Source organism: Ruditapes philippinarum, unplaced genomic scaffold (assembly GCF_026571515.1).
Source record: "Ruditapes philippinarum isolate M1 unplaced genomic scaffold, ASM2657151v2 ctg373_1_1_1_1, whole genome shotgun sequence".
NCBI classification, from domain to species: Eukaryota; Metazoa; Mollusca; class Bivalvia; order Venerida; family Veneridae; genus Ruditapes; species Ruditapes philippinarum.
This window is the reverse complement of record NW_026855566.1, coordinates 1-26,301: the sequence shown is the minus strand read 5'-3', so window position 1 is coordinate 26,301 and position 26,301 is coordinate 1. Positions and strand designations below refer to the sequence as shown.

The 26,301-nt window shown below is 32.9% G+C and overlaps 2 protein-coding genes and 1 long non-coding RNA gene across 3 annotated transcripts; all 3 read left to right on the top strand.

Moving 5' to 3' along the window:
- The first annotated feature begins 1,499 nt into the window (after window positions 1-1,499).
- LOC132743711 (uncharacterized) lies at window positions 1,500-2,935 on the top strand. The gene is made up of 3 exons (XM_060732264.1): window positions 1,500-1,510; window positions 1,807-2,289; window positions 2,641-2,935. Exons 1-3 carry the CDS (start codon window positions 1,500-1,502, stop codon window positions 2,933-2,935), a joined length of 789 nt encoding a protein of 262 aa, XP_060588247.1.
- A 10,873-nt stretch (window positions 2,936-13,808) lies between these two features.
- Window positions 13,809-15,390, top strand: LOC132743713 (uncharacterized). Its single transcript, XR_009627608.1, has 3 exons — window positions 13,809-13,863; window positions 14,382-14,486; window positions 14,966-15,390. It is a non-coding gene; the product is annotated as an uncharacterized LOC132743713 (long non-coding RNA).
- A 5,191-nt stretch (window positions 15,391-20,581) lies between these two features.
- LOC132743712 (bone morphogenetic protein receptor type-1B-like) lies at window positions 20,582-26,153 on the top strand (the record flags this gene model as incomplete). The annotated part of the gene is given in 4 exon segments (XM_060732265.1): window positions 20,582-20,688; window positions 24,630-24,811; window positions 25,255-25,375; window positions 26,057-26,153. Coding segments are annotated over 4 exon segments (482 nt in total), but the record flags the coding sequence as incomplete, so codon positions are not given.
- Between the last annotated feature and the right edge of the window lie 148 nt (window positions 26,154-26,301).

Below are 26,301 nucleotides of genomic sequence, written 5' to 3'. Positions count from 1 at the left end.
GATCATAAGATCTCCATCCTTCGTGTAACAATGATTTGGAATTCTTGGTGTTTAGCGACGACCGACTTTACATCATAAAAGGTAGCCTAATTATAACTCTAAAATTTTAACAAATAATAGTTTTCTATTGTTTAGCTATTCACCTGAATATAAAACCAAATATGACAATGTCTCAAGAACAAGTTAAGGTATAAATTTTTATAAAAGTTATATTGTCAATTCATTATAGAAATAACGTATATATTTTCCGAAAATTAAATCTCGCTCCATTCCTTCATTTGTCCTAATAGTATATAGTTCTTGTTCTTCAAAATTTTGTGACAGATAACTGTTAGTCTTTATACTTCTCAGTTCTCAAATTTGAAATATTTCGAAATAAGAAAAGCAATTGATTATTATTATTTTTTTTTTGTTGATTTAAATATATTTTAGTTTAATTATTATTATTATCATCAGCATCACCGTAAAACCCCCGACAGCTGTCGCTATGAAACCAAAGTCATGTGCAACGCCAGGAGCAGCCGACATGCTTTATAAGAAAATGTTAAGTAAGTACGATTTCCTCATTTCTTATGGTGTAATTTAGAAAGTTCAGTTTCAAATAATTAGTGTTTGAGAAGCCAACAAAGAAATATAGAAACATTTAGTCTATTTAAAAAGGGGGGGATTTAGCATTTTGCCGCCTTTAGTACACGTTTCCCTTAATGAAGGCGTCAGCAATATATAATCGTATTTATTATATACTTATAAAAGAAATATTGAGAAATATTGATGAAAAATGTGTATTTTTATTTTCCGTATTTTCACTGTAAAGAATACTTTTTACTGCAATGAAACATATTTTCCGTATTTTCACTGGTGTCTTGCCAGACTCCTTCTAAATTCAGACAATGCACAAAGGTTAAGGGGAAATATCTTTCAAATTGTAATATCAAAAAGAAAAATGTATATATAATAAACAGAAAATTCAAGTTTTTTTTCTATAAATACAGGATATATATTCATCTTGTCGTATAAAAATTATCATATTTCACTCGTGGCTACCGCCACTAATGAAATATTTGTTTCCATACCACTCGATGAAAATAAATCCTGTATTTATAGAAAAAACTTGAATATCCTCCATATATTGGTAGCGTTAGTAGCGACAGTATCACGTTTATTTCGCTCATTTAGAGCCTGACTAGCCTTAATACACTTCCGGCCGCCGACTGTAACCAAATTTTATACCGATGACAGCTTAATAGTCCTATTCTTAATTTAAATTACTGTACTGTAAATAGACAATGGACAGTTCGTCAGAGCCAAAGCATTTCTTTTTTTTATTGTTATTCTCTGACAGGGTGTCTGGCAAATGGCGGTGACCCAAAACAGAAATATTCTCCAATGAAACTGATAGACTCAGGGTAAGTAATCTCTGATACATTTATATACATGTTATATCTTATGCAGTGCAGAAATTTGACTCTGTTTGCTCTTTTGTTCATTCGTTTGACTTCATGCTAATTAAGTAACGAACGTATATCTTATTGTAGTATAGACTTGTGTTAAACGTTTTGATATTAAATGATATATTCAATATAGATATATTAAAGATAGGTATTGTACTATTCTGTTAAAATAGGGAAAAATGTTTGAATAGAACCGAAACATTGTGTTAATTGTTGCTTTTAGATTGTCAAGATTAATATTCGATGGATTGTTCTTTTATTTGCTCTCTTGAGACAAGATAAAAAGTTTATTGACGCCTGATGTTTGAATTTCAAATACATGTACATCATATTTTATTTGCTTTTTCATTTGCAGAACATTTAGTCATGTGGTTTTAGCAAGTGTAAAGACGAGCGCGTATAAGAGTTTAGTAGCCATAAAAATAATGAAAGTGGAGAAGCAACCATTCACCATGTTAGCAAACGAGTTGACCATCATGAAGAAGATACGTCATGATAATGTTGTTAGCGCCATTGACGCCATCTATGTAGAGGCGGTCAACAAAGTCTGGCTAGTGATGGAATACATGAAAGGTTGTTCACTGACCAAGATTGTAAGAAACGCTCCATTGCGAGAACCTCAGATCAGATACATAGCCAGGCAATGTCTGAACGGTATAGACTATCTACACAAAGAGAATATAGTACACAGGGATATCAAAAGTAACAATGTTCTTGTAGACGTACGTGGAAGAGTGAAAATCACAGATTTTGGTACAAGTTACATATTCAACAGACATGACATGAAGGCGGAAATTGTAGGTTCGCCATGTTGGATGGCACCGGAAGTAGTTGCTAGGTAACTGGAATATAGTTGTTTAAATTTTACAAAGAATTATTAAATATACATCTATATTTACAGCATTGACTTTTCACTTGCAACATATACTATTTTTATAACTAACAACACTTAATTGCTATTTATCTATTGATTAATTACATTTATTAATTTAGTTTTTGTTTACGAGATAGTTCAAATTTAACGTTAACTTTTGCACATTTTTTTATCATTGGTAACGTTCTCTTATGCTGTAATGTCTTTATTTCTTTGAGTAATGCTTAAAATCGTTTTCTGGGAAGACGTACATGTAAACAAATTCAATAATACTGATAATAATAGTATTAAATTATAGTTGTCTTTTTGTTTTAGGAAACCATACGATTTTAAGATTGACATTTGGAGTTTTGGGATCACATTGGTAGAGATGCTCGAGGGTGATCCCCCATACATCAACGAAGAAACAACCAATATCATCAAACTTGTGAAAGGGATCGGAAAACCATTCTTTAAAACATACTTTAAATTATCCAAAGAACTTAAATCTTTTGTAGACAGGTGCCTCATAGTTGATCCAGATAAAAGAGCTTCAGCACGAGAGCTCAAGGAGCACGAATTCTTAGACAGTGATATGGAAGTTGTTACTGCTTCATTCGTTAAAAAATAATTATTTCATTTATTTTGCGATAAATTCATATTTCGTGTAAAAAAACTGTTTTTGGTAGATCTAATTGATTTTGGTACACTGTAGAAAACACATTATTTATAAATACTTTACTGGTTTTTTTTTTGTTTTTTTTTTTGTTTTTGGTGTTGTTGTTGTTGTTAGTGTTTTTTGGGGGTTTTTTTCTTGTGCAAATACATTTTGTAAAAAATAACAATTACAGATTAACACCTGAAAATGTGTCTATAAATTTATCTTTCAAGACAATATTCTTTTAGAAATTAAAAAAAATACAGGTAACCTCCCTCAATCCCTTATGAACGTCATTTATTATTTTAAAGAGAGGTCGCTTTAAGATGCTTTATTTCACTCAAGAAACAGTTACATCCCTTCGGCCCATTGTCGCCATTTGCAATTTTCAGGAAAAAAAATAATCATGGATCATTTAAATCTACCTTCTGAATTTTAAAGCCTTACTTTTGTTAAGCAACAACTTATATGCAGAATATCGCCTGTTGTTCACACTCACTGTGACGCATAAACATGGCAGTAATGACTGTATTGCTGCTAATGGCCACTGTGTTACTTTCCAACCCTGCAAAATGTTATCATCGGTCTAAATTTAGTGGCAGTAACAAAGGATCCGTGAACAATCAATACCAGTAAAGTCGTCATGCAGTACTCGATGGACTTAATTGGTTGGAAAAAAAGCATAATCCGATTTAATCATTAGTCAAGCGAGAATTATGCTGTTACCTGAAAATCACAAAGATAAAGAGAAAACAGTAGAAGCTAAACTTTCATAAAAATAAGGACAGCAGAAATCAAGGTCCAGCTCCTTATTTAAAATCAAAGTGCTGCAGCACTGAATGCGACGGACATGCAACCGGAGAGACATTATAAGGCTTTTTTTTTAAGAAAAAAAAAAACAAAACAAAACACAAAAGATATAACAGAGAAAATTTGTTCCATACAAGTTCAAGATTTGCAGAGCAATATATTTTATGTGTCCCAATCTGATTTACATGTAATTCAGATTTTCTACTTTCAAGCAGAACAAGTCCAAATTTTTAAATACAGAATGAAATTTATGCCTAAAAACTCTGGTCAAACTTGTAAATCAGTGTCCTTATCGATTTATTCCAAGAAATGATATGTAAATAGGAAAAAAAAAACTGTCAACGAAATATTTCTAAAATAAAACCATACAAATAAACTTCAATCATAATACATAATACATGTGAGAATGTTAATTAGAATTGCTTCGTGTTATATCATAGTGGGCATATAGACAATAAAATATAAGTAATTTGTTTTTTTATTTTTATTTCTCTTGGATATGTCTCATTAAAAATTTTTTGGTTAAAATCATCAGCAATTAATGGTGTATTTTTTTAGATTTTTTTTTTCATTTACGTCACTTAAGCACTACAGTGTTTAGTTGTCCCTTTCAATTTTCACACTAAATTCCATTTTCTTACATGCAATTTTATAGAATTTCTTAAAGTATCGCATGTAAACAAAGTAAGTATCCGATGGTTTATTACATGTATAATGTGTACTCGTCCGAAAGTCAGCACAGATGATGCAGAATCTATTTTTAGAATAGTGTAGGCTATTATAATCTCATAGCCGTGACCTAGAAAACTTTGTAAACAAAACACAAGAAGTGGAAGTAGAACTGATATTATAACTTCCTTCAATAAAGATTACCATGAAAGACTACATGGTGATAAAGTGTTGAAAAACTCCCTTGTTACATGCATTTTCAAAAATTGATATCTATAATACTGTAGTCTAATTTATTAATAACTGCTGGATATTCAGCTAAACCCGCGGTATGAGTCACGGAAAGAGTTCTTCTTTTATTAATGCGCGAGTTATTCTAAAGTCACGAAAAACTTTTGATGTTAATAAAAATGTTTTGTTTAATGGGGAAATATTTATTTCTTGCTTATAATTTCTATGAATTATTGAGCTTACTCCTTAATTATAGCTTAATTTGCTGTCCTACTTTTTCGACAGCGGTATATCGTTTCAGCAGTTATTTGCATAATTGCGCAATAATACTACGGGGCTACAGCGTTTTTATCAATCAAATACGTTTATATTTTAACTTTGATAACTTAATTTGAAATTGAAAAGGCTAAACATGGAAGTTTTTAAGATATCCCGACGAAGTATGGGAGTTTCATAGGATCAAATTCATGTACTATTTCGTGGACTGTTATTCGGTTGAGGACACATTGCGCGATTGTAGCCGACGAAATCCCATGTGTAGATGACATAGCTCTGAACGCGCCTGAGGGCGCGCCCGTCGCAAAAATCTTGAAGATCATAATAGTATGGTGGCTGATTTGTGCCATTTGTGTTTTCGCCCGCGACCCCGCAAAGCGAAAAGTCGAGAATTAACAAGTTAAAAGGCGGGGTCGCGAGACGAAAACGGGCGCGGGGCGAAGTTTACTAAATAAACGCGGGGGCGGGGGGCGATATTTAAGAAATAAAACAGCGGGGTTCGGAGCGGGGGTGGGAGGAAGTTTTATTTATTACACTTTGACCCGCGCCCTCGCTAATTGGTGTGTTTTCATCCGCGCCCCCGCCATTTAAACTTGTTAATTTGACTTTTCGGTTGGCGGGGTCGCGGGGCGAAAACATGAATGGCACAAATCAGCCACCATATAATAGTGAAACTGTGACAAGTTTTTCATACTGATAAAAAAATACGTCAAAAGAAGCTAGTGAAAATGTATTTGTAGAAGTACTTGGTTAAAGTCAAGGTAAGGTAACTGAAAAACAAGAATATGCATTCCTTTGTCTGAATTTAATACAAAGAATTTTTCACATTTGCTTCCCCCGAAGTCTTTCTCCTACTTGGAAACAAATACATTTATTGCCATATGACTTGCACATCTATGTCAAACTCAGCAGAGCATGTCATGTGCTATGAAAATGGTGATATGGAAACGGTCTATTTGCTCGACACCAATTCTTTAAAGATTGTTATACAAAATGAAAAAAACACACATAAGGGCAAGCAGCTACATTGTCAAACAACATTTTTGGGCTTCCTTTAGGGATTCGGTTTTATTCTATTTGGTGAGAAGAAAATGTCTTAGATGACCTTAAAGAGCAGTTAAAAATGGAGATTACTTTATTGCCAAAATACTTTACTTTAGGGCTTATTTACAGGAAACATCCCAGTAAATTGCACACAAAAAACCCAACTAAATGCACTCATACAATTTCAAATCAATGAAGATAATAGTCTTCCATTATTTTTTACAACAAGCAGGTGAGCAGAATATAACATTGTGTGATTATTAAATATCTACAATAAAAAAACTTCGGGCATTTCTCATGACATAGATAACAGGAAAAATTGTTTTGCAACCTTACAAAATTGGCCACTACTTTTTGAGCAAAGAACGCTTAGGAGCCAATCAAATTAATATGAGTAAACTTGATAAAAAAAATTGATAAGAATGCTACAAACAAAGCTTGGTGATCATCCATCAACTAGTTCTGTAGTAGAAGATGTTTAAAGTTTTTTTTTTCTATTTTTAACTCTTTTTGTTGACCCATAAAAGGGGCAAATTGAAATGACATGAGCAAATTCAAGTGTGACTGTTACAAGGATGCTACAGACCAAATTTGAAGTAAATCTGCTCAGCAGTTTCAGAGAAGAAGACGATTGTTGACGACGGACGCCGGAGTTAGCATCCCCCTTTGATACTAATAGCTCACCCTGAACCATTGGTTCTGGTGAGCTAATAATAACTAATTTCCCTTATTCAGAAAGCTGTTACCTTTTTTGCATATTATTCTAAAAAAATGCTTTTTTACTAACTGTATAGTAACAAAAACAAGAATAAAAACCACCAACAAGGCAAATGCAATGTTCAATTGACGCGTTAAACATACGACGAAGTTTATGGCACTACTGTGTCACATTAAAGGTTCAGTGATAGCCGCCGTATAAACATTTGCATTTCACCATTTTCGTGTTTGATTGTTGAATTCTGCTAAAGCCGGTGCTATTGGGAGTGGACGGTAACTTGCACTTTTCAGTACCGTCCATGAACAGGCTCAATCAAACCGAGCCTAATCAAGCCGAGCCTGCAACATTTTCAATTTTGCCGTGTTGGGTATTCGACATTATTGTTTTGTTTATGGTATTTTTAGTTTTAACTTTTTGGCATTTTCTAGTTGGGTGGTTCCAATATTCCTACATGAATAATATTGAATCACCCTTAGGCAATGTTGCTTGCTTTATAAATTTGTCTTTTAACGTCATATCTGTGATATCCAGTCTTCATAACATCGATTCCCTTTCAAAATTCCATTTTATATAGTTACGCCCATTATTTCCTCGTTTAGGGCACACGCATTCTTTTACTTGGTGACCATACGCCGCTTTTCATGGAAAGGCGCAAAAGTGTCACATTGCAGGTTCCCTGATAACCGCCCATAAAACACATCTGCGGATGTTTCTAAATTCAAAATTTCGCCATTACCATAATTAAATGTTGAATTCTGCTTAAGCCGGTACTAGGGGGCGTGGACGGTAACTTGCACATTCCATTACCGTCAATGAACAGGCTCAATCAAACCGAGTCTGCAACATTTTCAGTTCTTTCTTGTTGGGCTTTCTTTAGGGATTCTTTGTTTCTCTATTCGGTATGACCCTTTTCGAAATAGTTGTGAGTAGTCGATACTATTTCAAATTTTTGAAGAAGGAAACATTGAACTATTTTGATTTGACTGTAACAGTTATCGCTATAGGAAATGAATTGTTTTTCCCTTCACCTACCTTGTTTTTAACAAGAACTTATCTCACATGCCCCTCTATTTGATATTGTTTTATTCCATATATCACATAATTCATCCTTTGTACCCAAGTCATACAGTAAAAAATTGAAACTATTCAGCTTTCTTTTGTAGAACGTGTAACCAAAATTTCTTGTAAATCAAAGCAGGCACAAACTAGTGATTTGTTTGATTTAGTTTGATTTTTGTCTGTTGCTTTATTTTCACGTGAAGTATTTTGTTTTGTATGTAATTATTATAAGTTGATTCCATGCTTACTCTTTGGTCTGGGAGATGCAACACAAATGCCACATCAATTTGGTCTTTTATGGGCCTGTGAACAGATATATTATATTCAGTGTTAAGTACATTGTACTTTTCTTGGCGAGTGTCAACTGTACTTTTCTGTAAATTGGAAGTGAAACATTGTCTAAGAACTTCTCTTGGAAAAGCTCATTATATAAAGCAAACATTTTGTTTATATTAAATTCAGGACTGAGGTATTCCTTTTTTGAATCTTTATGACAATAGTGACTTTCCATTGTTTGGAAAGACTCAGTATGTGCCCTTACAAATCCTAATTGCTCAAAACTAGTTTTTTATGGGGTCTATTTTTGGTGTCATCAGCAATCATGCCAGTATGGAATTTAGTGTGAGTTGTGGTAACATACCTCTCAGAAACCGAAAGGATGTCCAAAATTAAAGTTTTACAAACCTTGATTGAACCTATATGAGATGTGAAAGAGTAAGATACTGAGTGCCTGTGTCTGACTGGGGTCCTTTGTTTTTTAGTGTGTTGAACAGAAAATTTGACAAAAATAAATTTATTTTTTCATATCACAAAGTTTCCAAAACCCATGAAATATTTTTTATTTCTGAATCTGAAAAATGTAGGTGGCATTTATATCACACTTGGGTCCATAACCTGGCTTCAAAATTCTGGCTTGTCTTATTTTACCTTTTTATGTTTCAGTATCAAGGCCTTGATTTCGCCTAATTTTTAGAATATTTCGCTTCCATAAATTGGTGTCTTTTGTTCTCTTGCGAGATAGTGTTATCAAGCATGACATTTGTGGTTAAATTTATTTCTCTTGGGGTGTACACATATTACAATGATTTTGACTTGACTTTTTATTCAAATAAATTAAAGAAATATTATCACATGCATTTAATTCATCATCATCATGAGGATCAAAACCTTAATTATCACTAATGAGATAATTATCTCTCTCATCATCATCATCATCATCATCTTCTTCTTCTTCATCAGGTACAAAATCTCTTTCTGTCACTTTTATCATCATCATTGTCATCATGATCATCCTCCTCATCATCATAATCACCACCATCAGTAACATAATCTTCATGCCTATCATCACAAACATCTCTCTCTCATCATCATCATCATCATCAGGAATAGAACATTTATCTTGCTTGTTACTCACAACTCCCTTTTTAACATCTATATCTGGGACATTATGATTATCATTGTCATCACTCATCACGTATAAACATCATTACCTTCCATATCACTAACATTAATATAAGATATATCAGCAAACGTGTTTTCATCAAATGTCTGCCAAAAAAATCTTTGTATTATCCATGTCATTAAGGACATCTGCAATGACAGAATCACAAAAAGAATTTGCGTAATTTTCTAAATCATCATCATCATCATCATCATCATCTATACTATAATCATTATCTTCTCCAACAAGACTTGCATCAGAAACATTTGAACAATCCATCTCCATAACTTTTTTGTATATTCTCTTCTGCAGGAAAAAGATGGCATGCTATTTCTCCTTCACTTTGTAGGCTGAATTCTGAAAACTCTAGCTGAACTTGAATCACTGATAGGAGCGCTTGAAATAAAAGCAATTTCAACCATTTCACTTGGCATATCATCTTCATTTGTTCACAGATTCTTAGCCAACTTTTTGATAAATGCAGCAAAAACTTTTAACACTTTTGTACAGGACAATGTTGCTAGCCCATCAGATTCAGGCATTCCTGTAGAAGAACGACTATGGGGTCATAAAAATACACATTCAGAATTTGACAAACACTGTCTACAACTTCCATGGAATTTTGGGTGGCCCTGATGATAAGATGCTTGTAATGCCATTTTGTTAGGGAAAAGTAATACTGTATACCACAAACTTAAAAATAGAAAATATGGACATGAAAGTATTTTTCAATTGTTTTTTTTTTTTTTTATATAATTTATGATCTAGGGTTAGAAAAGATGACTTTATAATGACAAATGTTACTCAAATTGTGATAATTGTTACAGTCAAAACATGCAAAATTACAAAATTAAAATTTCTTTTATTCTAAAATGTTAAAAATATGAACCACACAGAAATTTAAAGAAATTTTAAGTTACCCACGGATAACTGCCAGCTTCAGCTACAATCATATATCTTCATTACTTTAACAGAATTTTTTCAGTATTATCAAGGCCATTGGTGCCAAGTTGATTATGACATCACAGTTTCTGTTATGACATCATAAGAATGTACAGTTTTGAGGACACAGTCTGAGTTATAACAGTTTTGCATTTCAATTCTACTGTATGGATATGGGACTGCATTATGTAACTCAACTTACGACAGTTTTCCACAAAAAATAGTAGCATAAAATTACGACACTCTTGCAACTATGGTGTTACAGTAATTTATTAAGAATATGTTGCTTACATTTTGTATTATGTTTATGATTGTCAACTAAGCAAAACGGTAACTTGCACTTTCCAGTACAGTCAAACAGGCTCAATCAAACCGAGCATATGCACACATTTTCAATTTTGTCGTGTTGGGCTTTCCTTAAGCATTCTGTTTCTCTCTTTAGGGATTTTTATTTTTTCTATTTTATCACCAAATCAGCGTTGTTTATGCCGTGTGGAGGCTCAGAGATGTTATATTTCCGATCCTTAAAAATCGTTCAGCACGACATTAATGTTAGTGTTTGTGGTAGATCTACATTTTAGTTTAAACTATTTTGCATTTTCTAGTGGGATAGCTCCAATATTCTTTCTTGAATAATGCTGAATCACGCTTAGGATATGTTGCCTTCCTTTGAGGTCTTATCTGTGATATGTAACCTCTGATCCCCTCTAAAAATTACATTTTGTTTAGTTCCGCCCATTGTTTTTCCATTAAGGGCACACGCTTTCTATTACTTGGGGGCCATACGCCGCTTTTCATGGAATGGTACGGAAGTGAAACATTGAAGGTTTTATTATTACCGCCGTATGAACACATCTGCTGATGTTTCTAAATTCACAATTTTACAATTTCACATTCGGCTTAAGCCGGTGCTACGGGACGTGGACGGTATATTGCACTTGACAGTACCGTCCGTGAACAGGCTCAATCAAACCAAGCCTGCAACATTTTCAATTTTGCCGTGTTTGACTTTCTATAGGGGTTCTTATTTTCTCTAAAATCTGCAACTACTGGCTGGATCTTCTACTACTAAGCTGGTGCTACGGGTCGTGGAAGGTAGTTTGCACTTGACAGTACCGACCATGATCAGGCTCAATCAAACCGAGCTTGCAACATTTTCAAATGTGCCGTTTTGGACTTTCTTTAGGGATTCTTATTTTCTCTATTTTATCGCCACAGCGTTGTTTGTGTCGTGTGGAAGCTGTAAAATGTCGCCCCCTACATTTAAACAGAGATGTTATATTTCTGATCTTTAAAGATCGTTCAACGCGACCTTATTGTTGTTTCTGGTATATTTTAGTTTCAACTAATTTGGATGGTCCTAATATTCCTACTTGAATAATGTTCATTCACCCTTAGGATATGTTGCCTGCTTTTTAAATTTGTGTTTTGACGTCTTATCTGTGATATGCAGACTTCAAAAAATCTTTCAAAATTACATTTTGTTTAGTTCCGCCCATTGTTTTCTCGTTTAGGGCACACACTTTCTATAACTTGGGGACCATACTCCGCTTTTCATGGAATGGCACTAAAGTGTCACATTGAAGGTTCCATAATAACACATGTACACATTTGCGGATGTTTTTAAATTCAAAATTTTGCCATTTCATTTTGAAATGTTTAATTCTGCTCAAGCCGGTACTAGGTTGCGTGCACGGCAGTTTACACTTGATGGTACTGTCCATGAACAGGCTCAATCAATATCATTTAAAACAGAATGAAAAATTACTTGAAAATTACAGACTCGGTTTGATTGAGGTGCAAAACCCCTCACGCCCGCTAGCACCGGCTTGAGCGGTACTCAATTCTCTAATTTTAAATGTAATGAATACGGATATTGTTTATTTATTATTTATTATTATTGGAAAACCCGATAAAAATAATTTTAAGAAGTTTCAGACCTTTAAATAATATACGGATAATTTGGGTAGCTATATGTATTTGGATGTCAAGACCCGATCAATTTCATTTCTAGGTGAATATGGTTTTTAATAAATCAATATATATTTAGGAAATATTCAATAAATTCAAGAAGATTTTCTTTTTTTATAATTATGTTCTTTTTAAATTTCTTATAAAGAAATAAATTATCTGAATATCAGTCATATCGTTATGCACCACACTGAACAGGGTAATATGAAGGAGCTTTCTAGTCGGTACCATACCAGGTTAGAGTCACGACTGTACCATTACAGGTTAGAGTCACATAGGCTAAGAAAATAATCATTAAGTAGTGAACAATAGTAACTTTCAAGAAACTAGCTTATAAAGTGAAATAAATTTCTTTTTTGTTTCATTGTCAAACTGAGCTGACTTGACTAAAAGTTTAAAAAGATTGACTATATATAATTGTGATTGACTAACATTTGCTGTTAGGAAATGTTGAGGATAAAAAATAAATCTGCCTAAAATATATGTAAATTCCGACGGATTTTCACAGAATTTTTTTTGGACCATAACAGTAATTCATCGTTCGTTGGGAAGTAATTTTAAAATTGAAAGGAATTATGGCAAAATCTAAACTTATTTTGACTTCCACATATGTTCACTCAAAATATATACATGTACATGTATCATGATATGGGCATAATGTCACTTTCAATAATTCAATGTAGTGTTGTAAGCATGTCGAATCAATACGTGTTTTTCTCTCAAATTGCAACCTTTTAATTGTAGGAATAGTAATAAAGAAACAATTTCGGGACATAATTACACTTTTTATAAACAAATATCCCTTTAATGACCGTTTATTTATCAATGATTTGGTAATGAAAGTGTTCAACTATGTCGGTTATTTAGTTTAAATATGTAAAATTGAAGATTTGACCATAACATTTGGTTTGAGTTAATGAAGTTTTAAAGAGCAATAAAACACGAGCAACATTTAAACACTGCTTGTCACGGAAAAGCGAAGTCAACAATGAAATAAGAGAAAAAACTTGAACAAGTACCATTTTAAAACAGGTTTCATAAAATATTTGTTTAATTTTCTTGCACAATGTCGCTAATATTTATAAAATATTTCTTCGGAATTTGTGTCATTGGTAAGATTTCTTTTTTCATAAACTGATATGAATTAATTAAAGTTTATTTTCCTTCAACTTATTTTTTGTTTTAATTGTTCAACCTTATTTCGTAAAAGATGGGACTTACATCTAATGTTTTGCCCGATACTTCTTAACATGACTCTGTTTGAGTCTGGTCACAACTTTCTGATGGCTGTATTTATATAAAATGTAAATTTTGGACATGATTTGTGTGTTCAGGCTCTATATGATTCAAACTTCAGTTGACACTGTACGTCTAAAACCATTCTGCTATCGATGATTTAATACTTATGACAACGTAATTAAGCCGAGTCTGTAATTTTCATGTAATTTTGTTGTGATTTATGCTTCCGAGAATCACATTTTTTTCTTCTGATATTAAGATGTTTTCATATACGAGAAAAAAGTTTACATTGGAAAATACTTTAAAAAAAAATTAAACCTTTTAATACGCATGCTTTCTTTCTCACATTTGTTTATCAAACATGCAATAACAATTTTGAGTATAAAAATTATTCATTTTTGTAATTTGAATAAGGATTAAGAAAATGTGGATGAGAATTATCCATTAGTCTAGCTATTAATTTTTTTTTCAGGTGTGTCTATTCCGGTGAATTCTTTAAAGGTATGTTCACCATTTACCATAATAAATATTAATAATTGTTACATTTAAAAATTATTATTGGCGATCTCAGTAAGGACATGTTTATTACATTTTTTACAGACACTGAAATATATTTTTTACTTTAAAACCGCGTACATTAGGTTTAATTGATATATATTTAATAGGTTTATGGGTTGGTACTGACAAACATTCAATAAATTTTGGAGGAGCTCTACACACCAAATATCTGTGATTGATAAAAGGAATCTTTTCTGTCTTTCTGTCTATAATTAACTGTATTGCCTGACAGAGATATTATGACCTTATTTGCCAGCCGATGGTTGTATTAATCTCGACGGGCTATATCTTCATCAGCATTTCTTTAAAAAAATCATTGTGAATTTAAAATGCATAATAGCTTTTGACAACATTATAATTATCCTTCTTAGTAGTTTCGGATAAATGCCATGTATGTGATTTGTGATTCCTTTGTTGCTTGGTGTAAATTACATATGCTAATAATGGATGCAATTTTTCAGTGTTTCGAATATGCATGTAATGGTACAAACTGTCTTAGTACAGAAGTTGTCAATAACCCCTTGCTTATAAAGAAATGTGAAAGAGTTATCTACAAAGGTTGTTATGTAAGTAAAGCTTCATACTCATAATATTATGTGTTTGCCTGTTTGGTTTTAAAGCATTTTGGATTATTTTTCATGGATAACAAACAACCAATAAATGTTCAGCATGCGACCGACAACTATCCTCACATGAGTCAGAACTTAATTATCATATTTATGATAACTGTACAGTACATTTATAGTTTGGAAGAAGCAGCAGAACAAATTTTATTTTACATCTTCCGTATACATATTGATACTTATATATAAACAATCGTCTTCATAATTATTATGCTATTATTATTTTAATGTAACTACGTTTTGTTCTTGTTATTGATATAAATGGTTTTAGCATGGATTTCACCCAGTAAGGGAACTTTATTTGACTTGAATAATTCATGTCAAAATGGTTTCATAATTTTGTTGTCGGCCGTTTACATCATATTGTCTAAGAAATAAGTTTTGACATTCTACAGTTTATTTTTTCTTCTTTTTTTCGTTAGACGGTGACGACTACTTTCAATGAATTTTCCTTGACAACGGCAGGATGTGTTGATAAACAATTTGAATGCTCGACTGGCACGTGCTCTGGTACATTTGTCAGAACAAAGGTGTCTTGCTGTAACACGGATCTTTGTAATGATGGGATCGTGTATTCACATTCAGACAAGATCATACTAAGTTGGATATGTTTCATATTATGTGTGATATTTAGCTTTAATGACCTTGGCGATTTTTGAACAGGAATGATTTGTTCCGAGTGCCCTACTAGTGATGCAGGGTTGTGTCACACTTTGTCCAGATCACACTTTGTCTAGATTTTTGCCTTGTTGAAATTCGTACATCTTGAAAGATGCGTCTCTCAGAAGGAAAGAACAATAAATATTTGGTTGTTAAATTAAACTGTTTATATAAATTTTAGATAGTTTTATAAATACATGTATGTGTAATAAAATAGATCATTTACTAGTATGTATTTGTATTTTTTCTATATCTCTCTATATTCTTTTCAAGAAATTTTACTAAATTTTATAATCGTAATTTCGATTTAATAAGTGATTTTAAAACTCTTCAGCGACTAGGGATTAGCCATTCATCTTTATTCTATTTTTTTTTGCATAGAGATGTGATTTAAAAACTTCGTAAAATCCTGGGTCATGATCATTTTTCTGGTGCCTTCTAACGTTTTATTAAAAGAGGTTATGACCCTACTTGTTTAAGACATACTGCATGCTAAATGCTTAATCCTTTTACAGTTGGACACTACGCTTTTGATTAAATCTGATGGACCAAGTGGAAGAATCTATGATGAAAAGTTATAAAAATCCTTGGGACTGAAATGTCTTAATTTTCGTCTTCTATCTTGCCTTGTCGGGCCCTTGTAGGTAATTACATTGCTGATCTGTCTTCCTTTAAGACATTAAGGACTTTTGTTATTGTCATTGGGTTTACTTTTATAGGTATCTACGTGATCATTTCTGTGTTTTACTTATTTAGCCCCACCATGTTCCTGTATACGAGACAATGTCAATGAAATGAATCCCCGCCAAGCAAAATTCTAACAGTTGTTATGGTTACAAAAGGTTGAAATGAATTAAATAAAACACAGAAATGATCAAGTAGATACATATAAAAGTAAACCCAATCGAAAATATTCGTTCATTAAAAACTTTTACATGACTACAAGCTCAAGCGAATCTAATTAACTAAGGTACATTTTAATGCTACTTTCGTGAAATATAAAAAATAACTGTTTGCAGACTTTAATCCTTTTTCAATCATAATAAAATTTGGAGCACACATAGAACAACTAAATAGTGACTCGGGATCATCGATTCCAACACTTTTAAGTGATGATCTCTATATTGAGTAGTAATGAGTACCGCGTAAAAAAGTGCAGTCCATTATATCTTTTTTGATACATTGTTAGAAAAGGTCACAATTTTTTTAATGCATCAGAAAGTAATAAGGTCAATTTTGATTGTCAATTTTAACCAAGCTGCATAATTTATGGTTCTCTGTTACTATGTGTAAGATTTATATCACTTTTGTAAAGATCCACATGGTAATGTTGCATGCTTATTAACTGACCCCTGGGCATTGTAGTTTTACACAAGAAAGCTAAAATGTGTTTCCATACATAAGTCTAAATAAATTTAGTGGCTCCATGCTGAGCTATTTTGATCCCCATGAGAGGATCTTTCAAACAGACCCTGCCCTGAGGGACGATCTTTGCAATATTTTTGAAGAAAACCACGAGGTGATGCATGGTTCGTGTCAATTACCTTAGCTTTGGCCCTTGTATCGTATTTTCCTAAGGCCTACTTACGCATCAGACCGAAAGCATTTGCGATGTGGAGGTATAGCGATTCACCTTCATGTATGTATGTTTGTATGTATGTATGTATGTATGTATGTATGTTTGTCTGTCTGCTACATAAATTATATAGTGAAGTTAAAAAATCCTCTTAAAAACTATAAGTCCGATTTCAACCAAACTTATCAGAATTGTTCTTTCGGTGAAGGGACCTCCAAAGCTGTTCAAAGAATTAGTCTAAATATTATACAATGTCTCTAATGATGTTTTTAAATCATAAATGTTTTTGGGGTTTTTTTTTTGTTGTTTTTTTTTTTGTTGTTGTTTTTTTTCAAAAATAGGTAATGCTTAATTGAAAATATAGTATATTTTAGAAAAATAACCGGATTTTAAAGTTAAATAAAGCTATGTAAATAAAAAGGTCACCTAAAGAGATATTGTCTAAAAAAATGTGGATTGATTGTGAAGCTTGCATTAACAAATATGTTAAGCATGAGACATTTTCACTGCGTAATAGACAAACGATGTACATAGATATCAAATATTACACAACAAACGATAACAAAGATCAACAAAGCATTCACAGGACGCAGTCCCCGACACTGTTACCAAATATGATAAAAAATAGCTGTTTGGTTTGATTGTGATAGACGTTATAAGCATATTGAAACACTCTCGAATTCGTTCCTGGAACAAACTAGTACAAAGCAGTGAGTGTAAAATTTCTTGCTCAAGGAAACAATGGTTTGGACAGTTAGACCTTTGGTTCTATTGACAGTGGCTGTTTGTAACAAATTGAAATATTTTCGAAAAAATAGACAATTTTCACAAAAGTAATCCCTTTTTATGAATGTAAAAATCATTTTTTGAATTCACAGTCATAAGATGCACATAAAACTATTATCATTTAGTATTGTTTACATGTATACAGACATCAAACCCTATATCAAAATTACCTTAATCAATACATTTGTATAACCTGTCAAATGCAAAGACAAAAATAAAGAAAAGTAGAATACCCTAAAAACCGACCAAAAACGACAAAATTGAAAATGTTGGAGGCTTGTTTTAAGATATACCGCATGCTTAGTGTTCAACCCATTTACAGTTGAACGCTACGCTTTCCTCTTTTGATTACATCTGACGGACCAAGTGGTAGACTCTATGATGGACAGTTCTTAAAGCCCTTTGGGACTGAATTGCCTTAATGTTCGTTTTCTGTCTGCTTCGTCGGGCCGTTGTAGGTGATCTTTTTGTTGCTCTGTCTTCCTTTAAGACATTGAGTACTTTTGTTATGGTCATTGGGTTTTCTTTTGTATGTTTCTACATGAGAATTTCGATGTTTTACTTATTTCACCTTTTGTAACCATGACAACTGTTAGAATTTCACTTGGCGGGGATTCATTTTATTTACACTGTCTCGTTTATAGGAACATGGTGGGGCTAAGAGTGAGGTTTGGTGCACCATTAACCGGTTTAAACTCCCCAGCAGTATTTATGCTGCTGACCGTTCCAAGGCGGCGCCCCTCTGTGTTCCTTTAGATGTTGTCTATGTTGTTTTATACTGTTTTGGTGACACTTTTCTCTTGTTGTTTTCTCGTCTACGGTAAGAATCTTCCCCTTTGCCCCTAGTTTTTATTTATTCTATTTATCCCCCCCCCCCTTCCCCGGGTCTCATGTCCCCTTCCCCTGTGCCTTTTGACTTTATGGGCCTAATATTCAATCATTTATTTGTTTTCTTTTAGTTCCTTATCAGTTACTCATTATTTGTGGTTTGCCTGCCCGTGCTCTGCCTTGTGCCCTTTCCTGTTTTTGTTAAGGGTCCTCCTGGGCTCCTTGCCACTGGCTCTTGTTTCTGGGTCGGGTGGGGGCTGCGTTTATTGAACGCCGCCTTTCCTTGATGATCTTGTTTATCATATTTTTTGGTTTCATATTGAGCCTTTTCATGAACGGCAGTGGTATTTGCAAGCTATTATCCACGCTTCCTGACACCATTCAACATCTAAACATGAAAATGATGCAAGTTTGCATTTAGAAACATCAACAGATATGTTCACACGGCGGTAAGCATGGTACCTTCAATGCGACACTTTCGTGCAATTCCATGAATTTGGACGTATGGTCCCCATTTAAAAGAATGCGTGTGCCCTAAACAAAAAAACAAAAAGAAGAAGTAAACTTAAGGGAATTTTGAAAGGGGATCAGAGGTTATGAAGCCTGCATATCACAGATAAGACGTCAAAAGACAAATTTAAAGAGCATGCAGCATATCCTAAGGATCAGATGGAACTAAAAAACACCACAAACGTACACAACAACAATGTCGTGCTGAACAATCTACAAGAATCGAAAATATATCGTCTTTGATCAAATGTACGGGGCGACCTTTTACGACCTTCACATGACACAATTAACACGGATGTGACAATCAAATAGAGAAAAACAAAATCCCTAAAGAACGTCCAAACCGGCAAAATTGAAAATGTTGCAAACTTATCAGCACCTTAAAACAATTCATTTTTGAACTACTCACAGATTATGTAGCTCTACAATCAACTCAAGATCAGCGGCAGTTAGACTGATCAATGTCAACATATTCTATATTAAAGATATATTATGCTCAAATTTGACATAAGAAAATATTGATAATTGAATTTCAATAAATTTCTGTGGTTAAAATATTTTACTCAAGGATGAGCATCGATAGTATATCTTTAAAGTATCTTAAACTCAATGTTTCTATATATTATAGTCTGTTCCTGTCATGACTACCGTGACGGTCAATGTTAAATTATCTTTCGTCATTATTTGAATAATTACAATTAACAGTTTTCCCAGCAAGAAATTATTGGTAGCTTTTATTTACATGTAATCTTCGTCTTTTTGTTGCTTTTTCAACCCTGACATGAATGATATCCTCTTCTATCTGAAAATGACATCTATCACTGTACTTATTGGTGCGGAATTTGGTCAGTGTCTAAAGTTTCAATCGCGTAAAGACACATTGTTGAACTGGAGGATTTCTTTGTTGCCCCGTGAAGCTCTCGGAATGCATACTCTTGTCAAGACAATTTTTTTAAGTTTCTGAAGACATGGTGTAATATCGTTGCTTCCTTTTGTAAAATTTTTATGCTTGCTTATGGGAGGGGACATTCATACCACATCCACTTAAGTACAAAAAGAGGCCTAGGTACAAGAGAAATTTGAATATATATGTAATCTTTATAGATTTTTCACTGGCTAACATTTAGTTTTAGCTATTCAAGCGCATAAAAGTAATAAAACTTTACTTGCTTCTAACTAAGTGCCAATCCGTCGACAATGATTCTATCATCTCTGAAACGTGTAAAATCAACTTCAATCAGGATACATTTTAATCTCACTTTAATCTGGGATCTTTTGTTCTTGTGAAAGTGCTCAAAATATGTTTCAGGTGAAAAGGTATTTGTTTTCGTAAAAAGCTATGTGTTATTGCCCTAGCTACTGCTGAGTGTATTGATATGTCTTTGGTGTACAATATGCAAAAAGTTTACAACCTTTAAATTTCTTATTTGATTTGCAATTATGAATAGAAATATTTCAACCTGGGACTAAAAATGTATCTTTCTGTCCCAGTCTCAACGTTGTACCTAACGCACGAATGTGTCACTTAAACTGTGTGTAAAACTGGGTACCCGTACTCCGATTTTTAATCGAGCCATACGTACAGTATACCGGTGTCCGGAATATAGCATATTTTTTATGTATGTCGGCGAACTTCGTGTTGACGGAAAATACCGAAATTTAGGACAACAAAAATTGATGACGTACAGCACACACGAGACAAAATGGCGACAGAAAGTCGTCGAAGACTTAGTTACTTCGACATGATTTTAGTGATATTTCTGATTTATTTGTGCATCGATTTAAGTAAGTATGAAATATTCGCTTTAAATATACTTTATTTCATAACGCTGACATAATGATAACTGCAATACTTTTGTATTAAATGCATAAACACGGGCATAATCTGAGTGTTTACAAGGGTTTGTTTGTCAAATCGGTGTTTGGACTTTACACCTCCTGGATGTTTCATCCCCGGACGTTTCACCCTCAAAACCCTGGTCTTTTCACCTCCACTTTTTAAATTTGATAAATATATAAAATAAATACCATTATGGGTTATAATATTATATATAATATTACACATACTTGCAAACAATTACATTCATGATATAAAGAAGATTTTTTTGACATAATATGGGAAAATAAATTAATTATAAATATAAGTTCTGAAAGAATTATCAGCTATAAGTCTACATGTATATATTATTTCATCTTTTTTTGTTATCCAAAAGTTAAATACCATTAAAAAAAAAGTGAAGAGTCGACATTCACAAATAGTCACTTCAGTGAAAACAGTGAAAAAACAAATGAAAACTTGCAAGGTTGAACTAATGTAAGTGTAGAGTGTACATATTGTATTATATTAATCATAGTGATTAGTCCGAAATGTTTTATATTATTATAGATTTTTAATACGTGGAAGTCAAAGACCGGGCCCGCGAAGCGGGTCCGGGCTTTGCCTTGCCCGGCTATAGACTACACGTGAATATTTTAAAGAAAATCAAATAAAAAACAATTAGAAAATATATAGAATTCTATACCTATCAATAAAACTTTCAGTGTCATTTCTATTTAGGCACCGCCATTTACAATGTAACTCAATGATAAAAGACGGTGTATTCCGATAAAGGTACAAATCTCAACTTTTAATTTTATTTACTTACATGATTTTCAATATTTTATTATAAAATTTAACTTCTTTTTTGCAAGAGCGTGTTTTTCTATTAAAGTATTTAATTTGAAATAATTGGTAATAAATTCATTCTAGCTTGATTTTTTTAAAGCATTTTCAGCAAGATATCTTGTAATTATAAATTTCAAAAACAAATATTCTCTCAATGTCTATCATGCAAATTTATATGATATTGAGTTATCTCAATTATCACTCAATATAATCCAATTAAGGTGTAACAACAAAGGTATGTCAAACAAGTTTACTGATATTAATCCATACAGTATACAATATTATCTATAAAAAAAGTAGCCGAAACGTCCAGGAGGTGTAAAGACCAAAGGTGAAACGTCCAGGAGGTGTAAAGTCCTGAAATCGTCAAATCTTGGGTCAAATCTTACATCAAGAAACTTTTGACCTCGTTGAAGAGACACGTCTTATGTTATCTGCACACTCGTTTTTCAGGCTAATTTCAGTGTATATATTCAAATCAAATATTTCACTATCCCAGTTTTACCAGAATTCACTAACACCTGAACTACAGTCAAAATAAAATAAAAGACACAAAGTAAAAATGCAGTCTTTCAACTCTTTGTGTCTAAAAGTTTATTTTTATTAATATGAAATTAGGCAAAGCCTATGAACGTGGAAGTCGGTAAAAAAAAATCTTTCATTTTTCCGTTTTAAAGGTGTCATTCGGTATTATATGTACCCGCTTCTGTTTTCACTCGGAACACTCAACGATTATTATTAAGCCGAAAGGTTGAGATTTGTTCCGTTATCGGATTACACCGATTTTTATCATTGAGTTACATTGTAAATGGCGACGCCTAACTAGAAATGACACTGAAAATTTCATTGATAGGTATAGAATTCTATATATTTTTTAATTGTTTTTTTATTTGATTTTCTTTTAAATATACACGTGTAGTCTATAGCCGGCCAAGCCAAAGCGGGCCCGGACTTTGACTTCCCCGTATAACATTATGAAGAAACATGATTTTTCAGTTATTGTCCAAATGGTAAAATAAAAATAGATTTCTTCAAGTACATGTTAACATTTTGTTTGGTTATATCTAATGTGTACATTCATTTACGCTGTAATATAATATGAAATTAGGCAAAGCCTATGAATGGGGAAGTCGGTTAAAATAATCGTTCATTTTTATTTTACATTTTCCGTTTTAAAAGTGCCATTCGGTATTCTATACACTGCTTCCGTTTATTCTGGTTCCCTGTCCTATTATGGTCCCCAATAGTAGTCCACAGGGGACCAGTCTACGCATCCGTTTTCAATCAGAATTTCTCGGCTTTTATCGTTATCTAGTAAGTCGAAAAGTTGCGATTGGCCATAATCAGAATACACCGCCGTTTATCATTGCGTTACGGCGCCCAATAAGAACTGGTACTGAAAATTTCGCTGATAGGTATAGAATTCTATATTTTTTCCTTTTTTTTTTCTTTTTGAATATACACATGTAGTCTATAGCCGGGCAAGCCAAAGCCCGGAGCCGCTTTGCCGCCCCGGACTTTGACTTCTTTATGAATATACACGTGTAGTCTATAGCCTAAGTGACTTTAGTCACATGTATGTCACAAAAGTGTTCAGAAAATATCCTTGGCTCTGATACCCAACGCAGAAATGTTAAAATACATATTATTATATGTCTCTGCCCCAGGTTCATATTTGAATTTAAGTTGATGTATTTTTTTATAGCTTATATATTGCATTTATCAAATTTCAAGCTAAAAGTATATAGAAGTTTATTTTGATATATAAATTATTTATATCATCTGAGGCATGCTGCTTTAAGAAATTTATAACAAATTGCATAAATTTAGATAATTCTGTCTGTAATAGATGATTATATATGACTGTATTTTTATGCTATTAGTTTATCTTTGAATTTATTTATAATTATTAATGTTGTAACCAACCCCCTATTAGGCGGTCCTATGCATATTGACCCGTGAAGCAATTAGCCAATCAGCGATAACGCTTCCAATCATTATCACGCAATAGTGATCAGACTAATGTATGCACGCGCTGTACAGTACATGTAATTACCAGATATATCATGAGGTGATAATTTAATATCTTTGATCAACAGTTGATCGGAAATTAGCAAATTTTACTGACAAAAGGATAAAATTATCGACTATTTACGCCGCAAGTTTAAAGACTGTTTTCTCAAATTACAATTGAGTGTAATTTTGAATGATTGTCGAATATTTTCGGCATTATAATGATTGTCGAATATTTTCGGCATTTTCTAGGCACAATTTTGCTTTAGTTACATTCTTGCAAAATCTTTCTATAAGAGTATTAAGAATTTAAGATGTTGTGCCGAAATGCCAGGTACACATACGCTTTTCTCTATCCGAAAATTGATCCCGAACATCGGCGATTTCACGTTCGCCAGAAACCCTAAAATTTCGCAAAAATTCTCGGTTTCCAAGCCAAACATGCGAATGAATTGTTTCTTTATTATTTAATCAACATTAAATCTTTAAATTTCGATCTTTAAATTGCCCCCTTTTGAAGATATTTGCTAAAATAATCGTCGATCGGATGAATCTCTTACACACTGTGTGAATCTGTACACGATTTTCCTATTCATTCCGCTAAACCGTAAACGCTGCCTATATACATTTACGTTTTTTTTTAACAAATACAAACTTTTTGTCTTAAGAGTGGACTTATTTAACCAGAGAAAAATTTGATTTGGTATAAAAGTGAAAAAAAAAAAAAAATTTCCATGGGTTGATGCATTTTAATGAAATAATTTCATAATAAATATTAACAACAAAACAATAATTATACTAGAGTTTCTTTTGAATAACTATTTACTTTGGAAGTCTCTTGAACATTCAAAATATCAGCAATGCTATTGTGAACATTGAATGACTAATCTGTAAACATATTAATTGCAACGCGCTTTTGGACTCCAACTTTTTCAGGGTTGGGAGTCCATGGACTCCATGTTTTAAAGTCCTAGTGAGAACCCTGCCCTAAGGATATAAACTTTGATTCCTATGGATCATTATAAATCAGTACATTTCTTAATTACAGGTGAAGGTTTAAGGTGCTTTTGTAGTCCATGTCATGATGGTATTGATGTGAATGAAACATGTCTTGCCCCTCCAAACAGTATGTGTTTTGCCTCAATACAGGCAATATTTGAGAATGGGGAAAGAATACACGAGCTTGCATATGGCTGTTTACCAAGTTTTGAAGGCGGAACAACAATGCAGGTACAATTAATTTACTTTGTGTTTTATTGTTTATGAATAACTTGGTGTATAAATTACTTGGTATATTCATATAGTTGTAGGGCAACTTGTAGCTTTCTTAAAGTTACCTTGATATATTAAGTGGGGTATTAAGTGAATTACAGAATAGCAAATTACCCTATGAAATTGATATAAAACTTTATTTAAAATCACTCGGAGCCTAGAACGGCTATAAAATCTTTAATGTTTTTGCCTGCTTTATCATAGTTAATAAGTTATAAACCAGTCTTTGCTTGTGACACTATTTAGTATGACAGCATTATACATGATAAGGAAAGGATATATTTTGAAAAAAAGGTTTACTAGATAAAGATGATTCAAAAGATACCGGACCCAGTTCTGTGGAAACTTGAAATCTTAAGTATAAAAGAAAATAAAAAAATGTTCTTACAATACCATTGCAGTGTAAAGCCAACTTGGTACCACATAGAATGCCGACAGCCATAGCATGTTGTGATGATGAAGATCTATGCAACAGAGGTGTTGTTCCTATATATAATGAGATATCAACAACTCCCGGTCCAGGTACTGTATTAACAACCAAACATAATATCTCCTGTTTGTATAGAAAGTAATGTATCCATAATCTGCTGCATATGCAATAATAAACATTGGTCCTACTATACCACTGAATTTGCGTAATGGACTTGCTCTGTTTAATATTTGGACCAGTCCATTCCAGGTTTTAGGGATTTCATTATTTAGAAAAACAAACATTGCCCTACCAACAGTATTGAGCCTGGTCTATGCAGTCTGGCCTGGCTATATCCTGGTGGCAAAGGCTTATCACTTTTTGTCTCTGCAGGTCAAGAGTTAAGTCAGTTACTTTTCAAGGAGATTCATCATTGATATAAAGTGAAATTATTTTGCAAAAATCTAAATTGAAACAAAAACTTTGTTAAGTTGGAAGAGCTGAAGTTGTGAAAGAAAGACTTTGTATAAAGGAATATAAGCCATAAGCATAATTGATTACCTATTGATAGTGAAAGCAGCTTTTACTAGAAACACTTTGTTAGTAGCAAAAGGTTAAAATCTAAATTCTGCACAAAGCATGAAATGTACTCATTTCGAGTGTAATGTTTGACATAATCTTTATCTAAATTCTTGTTAGCCATATAGTTGATTTTCCATAATGAAGAAATAACAAACAAATAGTTAAAATGGTGTATGGTTACTATTGGTTTATTTATTATTGTATTTTAACAGATTATGAGCCGAAGGAGTACAAACGTTATGAGAACCTCACACAGATTGCGTTGCTGGTGTCAGTCTCTGTCTGTCTTATAGTCCTCATTGTAACAGCTACTTTTGTTTACTTGAGGTAAGTGCAATCCGTTAATGCTTGCGTAATTTGAGATTGCTTTCAATCCGTCATTGATAGTCCCATTATGTTCTTATGAAAGTTAGTGATTCTACTCTGGTGCCGGCTAGTACATTAAATAGGGCAAAAA